Here is a 6,302-nt window from a genome sequence, read left to right on the forward strand (position 1 = left end):
TAGATGGAGCTCAAGGTCTTTATCCTTAGCAAACTAACACCGAAACAGAAAACCAAACACCACATGTTCTCAATTATAAGTGGGAGCTAAATGATATGAAGACATATAGAAGAAAAACACACTCTAGTCCTTACTGGAGGGTAGAGACTGGAAGGAGGGAGAGGATCGGGAAAAACACCTACTGGCTACTAGGCTAGAAACTGTAGAAAATTAAGGTTGAGCTCTAAAACTGTTTTCCATGGTGTCGAGATGTAACTTTCCCATGTCATACTATGTGCTGTTTCCCATGTTTTCATACGGTGATGGATGGGGGTGTTGCAAGCATTGGGAAAAGAAAACTGAGATGTCTTAATGTTTCTGTGTTTCAGCAGTTGAATGTTTTTATTATTGATCTGTGTTTTTCTTTGTGTGCTTATTTGGTTAGTATTTCATATCACGTAGTGCTCTGTCTTCTCCAAAAAAGATGTGTATTTATCTTAGGAAAGAAATGTAAAGTGTGGTAAATACGATGGGTCATGAAGGTGCAGTGACACTGACTCCATCCTACCTTCAGGGATAAGCCAACCCTGAATGTGAAAAGAGACGCTATCTTTATAGCATAGTACCACACAGGGCTAGAGCTTCCCAGAACCAGCTGGGGATTGTTACCTAGACCCAATGTTGTTTATTGTTAAATCTTGTGGCTTGAGACATCTTCTAATTGAATTCGATATTTTAGTCTAGGTTACTATCTTTGACATACATCATTGAATAAAATGCAGGATATGTATTTTAATTTTTTTCATTTACCACTTCATTTCAAGTTATTCTACCAAGCTCATGAAATATTTCGCTAATTGTCATAAAAGTGAGGTTATGGCACATGCATTCTAAGATTTAATACATTGTTTCTATGGGAGGTTGAAATACAGTATACTGAATCTTAAATATTATAGAACTTTTAAAGAATTTGGCTTAGTTGCAGAAGGCTGTGGTATATTTAAGAATGTTATGTATTCTACATTACTCCTTAGGAAACAGATTTTCAGACCTGGTGTGCTGGCTCACGCCCATAATCCCAACACTTTGGGAGGCTGAGGCAGGAAGATTGCTTGAGGCCAGGAGTTTGAGACCAGCTCAGGCAACAGGGCGAGACCTGGGTTCTATGAAAAAATAATCAAATAGGGAACATGCTTTTGAGATAATAGAAACATTTGATTCTCTTACATACCACACTGAGACTAATTGAAGATAAAAAAAAAAAACTGATTCTGGAGATAACACAGACAAGTCAGAACACATTGATTTCTGATGTGACAGTCAGTGTTCGATGAAACTGTTTATAGAAAGTAAAGCCAAAGTGCCTTATTTTACGGGGATACCTTTTAATAACCCAACTGTTAGACGAATAAAGCTTTTTTAAAAACTCAAAGCAAATGTTACTAATCATTTGGAGTCTGGACTTCCCAGTTCACAGGGTTACTTCTAATATGTAGAGCACATGCAGCCTTCTGATCAATCGAGAGTGAGGGGACTGCCCCTGCCAGAGTTCAATTCAGCCCGAGGACCCCATGGCAGCCCAAGGTCTTGGTTCATGCTGTGGAAACAATACGGAATTTATTCACTCAGTAAACATTCACTAGGGTTACAGTCATTTTAATATAATTCATCGTAAGGTGATGATCTCTAGGAACGTCATCACAGTGGAGCAACCTGAAAGCTCCCAGCAGCCAGCAATGAATGAAAGGTAGGGGCGGGGCTGCCAACAGGGTGGGGCCTGGTGAGCCACGTGCCTGGGCTCCCACATCACAATGTGGGTAGGGCGCCTCGTGGAGGAGACTGTGCCTGATTGGTTCCTGGGCACCAGGTTGGTAGGGCAACCTCCTTCAGTTGGTAGAAAACACTGGAAGGAGGAACTCCCTCTGCGCTGTCTTCTCCGAAATCTCCGCTCTCAGGCTTGTTGTATCTACACCCATTTTAAATCAAGCAGGTTCCCTTCAGACCAGTCATCTCAGGGGAGGCAGCTGAGGCGGGTAGTGAGCTGTCAGTGGGGTGCGGCCCCCTAGCCAGGGGCTGGCCCTGCCAGCGTGCCTGTGTTTCAAAGAGGTGAAGTGCTGAACTGTGTGGACCGGGAGGCAAGGGAAGGTCCAAGTTGCTGGAGCGCACCCAAGGTGCCCCATGGGGAACACGCTGAGTTGTTGTTTGTGCCCCAGAGGCAGACGCAGGCGAGGTCTGCGTAGGTGGCCTGAGGATCTGTCCTTCAGCTCTGACATCAATGGGGCGGTGGCAAGCAAGGGTCCAGGCCAACACAGAAGGAACAAGTCCAACACCGGTGCCAGACCCATTTGGTGCCCGTGCTGGCTGTGTGGGGCGGTGTCCGGCAGCTATGACCTCGACGAGGCAGTGTCGAGCACAAGTGCAGACCAAGGCAGAGAGGAGCAGAGGCCGAGCAGAGAGATCACGGTGCTCCCCAATGCCAGACCCAAGCAGAGCCAGCACAGGGTGCACTGGGCAGAACCGATCTGCAGCCATAACATCAATGAGAGGGAGGTGGTGAAAGCGCCAGACCATACTGCTGTGGAGCCTGCCCTGCGGGATTTGGGAGCCGGCGACGGCCATGACCTGCAGCACATCAGCGACCAGGAGATGCCCAAAGGTAAGGCAATGAATGATGCTGTTTGCCCTCAGGCACGCCTCTGGCTGACACTCATACCAGTTCTCATTCCTCCCCTCAACCCACCCGAGGTATCCATGGCCTCGGGCTCCTCGGTCCTGGCCCTAGCCAGCTTTCCCAGGCCCATGCACCAGGCAGGAGGACTGGCCCTGCCTCGTGCCTGCCCCCACCCTTCATGCTTTTTCCCTGCTGCGTCTGGTGGTTTCTTTCTTCCTCCCTAACCCAATGCCCAGTTGTGGCCCCTTTCTCAGCCCCAGGCTGGATGAAAGCTAAGTTTTCCAAATAGAAAACGCATGCTACAGATTTCATTGCTGTAGAGGAAGTGTCTTATAGCTCTTCTGTTTACTTTGGTTGGTCTCTTAATTTATTTAAACGTTAGAATAATTAAGCTTCCTGATGAATGTGACTTTGTAGCTGAAAGATATCGTTCTCTCAGAATATTAAAAAAAATGGTGAAAGAATGAACAAAGATAGTATATGAATGAATTCTGCCTTTATACACAAAGCATGAAAGGACTTTTGAAAGTCCTTGTTTGGTGGCGTAAAGTAAGCCTCTGAGTGCTTTCACACACCAGGTAGAAGATGGGTAGTGTTTGATGACAGCCCAAAATAGACTCTTCATTTCATTTTTGAGGATTGATAACACATTTACAGCTATGTCTCATTTGACCCTGTCTCCACAAAAAAATGGTTAAAAAATAGCCAGGTATGGTGGCTTACACCCACAGTCCCAGCTGCAAGAGAATCTCTGGAGCCCGGGAGTTTGAGCCTTCAGTGAGTTATGCTGGCTCCATCTCACCATTGCACCACTCCAGCCTGGGCAACTGAGTAAGACTTTGTCTGTTTAAAAAAATTCTTTTTGCCCAAGACAGCTCTTTGTTTTAAGACATTTGAAATATTGAGCTGGTGTCTGACCACAGTAATTGACCACAGCATCTCTTCCTGCTTGAGACTTTCCCTGAAATGTGCTGGTAATTGCAGTCTAGAGGAAGGTGGTTATATTTGATAAGTAGAGGGAGGAGGGCATATATGTGATTCATCTGAAAGTTGCATCCGTTTATTTAGGTGCAAGTTTGAAAAAGAAGTTCCAGTCCCAGCCCGGTTTTACTCCACATGCATGGAGAGATTCTGTGATTTTTGTATTCTCCAGTAGAATTGGGAGATTGGTGCCTTTATTTTCTTGACATTTATTACTAAAAGCTTTTCTCAAGACTGTAAAAGTGATTAAAATGGCTATGTCGCTTTAAAAAGAATCTTTTGTACTCACCTCACTTATGACAGTGTTTCCTCTTCTTCCTCTAAAGGTCTTGCTTCTGACCGTCCAAGGGCAAGCACACTCTTCCTGAGAAAGTATCAAATGAGTGGTAAGACAATATTATTTCTGCTTTCAAAGAAAACCTAAACATTTTCTGTCTTGTATATAACAGAGAGTATTTAGAGAAACTCAGATATTAGTTAAAAATGTTCAACTTTTCATAGATTTACTTGTCTTATTTTCACATGTGATATAATTTCCTTTAGTTGTCACTGTTTTGGGAAACATACAGACTTTGTGTTTACACATTTGGTGACATTTTCACCAACACAATTAATTGGCCACATGATTTAGTGTAGTAGTCACGGATTTATGCCTTTTTCTTCATACGTCTTTGACATTTTTCCCTTGCTCTAAAGAGTATGTTTTAATAATGACTGATAGGATTTAGGCCACAGCTTGGATTTCACTGCAGCAAATCAAAAGAATCCATTGTTCTAGATTGGATCTGTGATTCTGGCCTCCTTTTTCACAGTGCTCTAACCACAGTCACATCCAAGCGGAAGCTACAACTTTTTCATTGCAATGTAATAGAAACGTAACATGCCCTGTGCTGTTTTCCATATTAGCCTTAGTGTGTGAAACTAGTGTAAAGTTTCCATATCCTGCCTGTTTTAGGATGAGAATTAGAACTGTAGGAGTTTTCTGTACTGTTGCTTATGTTTCATAATGTTCTGTTATCTTACTCTATTTTCAAAAAGCCATACCCCGTGTTTTTCAGTTAATTTTAACGACAAGAATACAAGAACTGTGGGTTCTAGAATAACATCAGAACTAATGCAGCACAAGAAAAAGGGGTCGTTCACCTACATTTTCATAGTTTGCGAGGACTTTGTCTGACTTGAGCTAGTAATTTCTGGTTAGGATTCTTAAATTTCTCAGTTTCTTCCAAGAGCCATGGGCTTCTCACACATAGAATGTACGGAAGTAGAAGAAAACCAATCCCCTGCCCCTGTCACTTCAGTGGTTAGAAATGTGTGTCAATGAGACCAATTCAACTTCAAAGGAGGAGGTATTGTAGGGAAGAAAGTGTGGCCCAAGTCCCTCTTTGGAGCTTTTATTCTTTGGACATTGGTAGAACAAAATGATTGTGTGTGCTGAGGATACCCTGTTCAGTTAGGTTGGCATACTCATTTTGACATTTAAGTTTAAGGTAGGCTACCTTTCAGTTGAGTAAAGACCCATTTATTTTATCAGTAGTGTATGACTAGATGACCGAGAAGTCATTTGGGATGCTGCCAGATATTCTAGCGCATCTCACGATTGACTCCTGGCCAGAAACTGGTTCTTAGAGCTGTCAGCTATTAGATCCTGATAATGAAAGTAAGCTATGTGTAAATAGAAAAGAAAACACTGCTGCATAGTGGTTCAGAAATACAATAGGTAAACGTTTTTATTAGCGAAATTTCTCATCTGTCCCAGATATTGGCATTTTTATGAAGGAATACTTGAGACGCGATAATTTATAAAGGAAAGAGGCTTTATGGGCTCACGGTTCTACAGGCTGTACAGGAGGTGTGGTGCTAGCATGTGCTTCTGGCAAGGGCCTCAAGAATCTAATGATCTTGGTGGAAGGTGAAGTCATCATTCACATGGTGAGAGAAGGAGCAAGAGAGAGTGGGAGGTGCTGCAGGCTTTTAAATCAGCAGATCAGGCCAGGTGCAGTGACTCACACTTGCAATCCCAGCACTTTGGGATGCTAAGATGGGCAGATCACTTGAGCCTGGAGTTTGAGACCACCTTGGGCCAACAGAGTGAGACCCTGTGTCTATGAAACATTTAAAAATTAGCCAGATGTGGTGGTGCATGCCTGCACCCCCAGCTACTCTGGAGGGGAAAGTGGGAGGATCACTTGAGCCCAGGAGGTCAAGGCTGTGGTCAACCATAATCACGCCACTGTACTCCAGCCTGAGCATCAGAGTGAGACCCCGTCTCAGAACAACAACAGTAACAACAACAAAACCCCGAAAAGATCCTCCATGAACTCAAAGCAGGACCTCACTAATCACCAAGGGGATGGAACTAATGCATTCATGAGGGATCTGCCCCCGTGATCCAAAGACTTCCCCACCTCAAACCCTGGGGATTACATTTCAGCGTGCGATGTTGAAATGTAATCACAGACATTCCCTAATTTGTTTTGCCTTTCCTTATCTACACAAGGATTCTTTCATTTGAACATAATAGAATATGTGTTAGGTCAAGAAGTAAAACTGTGTTTTCAAATTTTACACTCAGAGATTCATCATGCCAGATTATTTAAATGTTAAATTTTGTTTAAATTAAAATTTTTTAATTGATTTTTTATATAGCAATAATCAGATTTATCTTGTT

General features: G+C 43.1%; 1 protein-coding gene across 1 annotated transcript in view; it reads right to left on the reverse strand.

Annotated features, from left to right (window-relative positions):
• The window catches only part of LOC141581415 (uncharacterized), a 578,148-nt gene that overhangs the window by 507,185 nt on the left and 64,661 nt on the right, over positions 1-6,302 (reverse strand). Inside the window, exon 3 of the mRNA XM_074386828.1 lies at positions 3,921-3,995. Coding sequence (XP_074242929.1) covers positions 3,921-3,995 — 75 coding nt within the window. The remainder of the gene's footprint in view (positions 1-3,920; positions 3,996-6,302) is intronic.

Source organism: Saimiri boliviensis, chromosome 1, assembly GCF_048565385.1.
Source record: "Saimiri boliviensis isolate mSaiBol1 chromosome 1, mSaiBol1.pri, whole genome shotgun sequence".
Taxonomy (NCBI): domain Eukaryota; kingdom Metazoa; phylum Chordata; class Mammalia; order Primates; family Cebidae; genus Saimiri; species Saimiri boliviensis.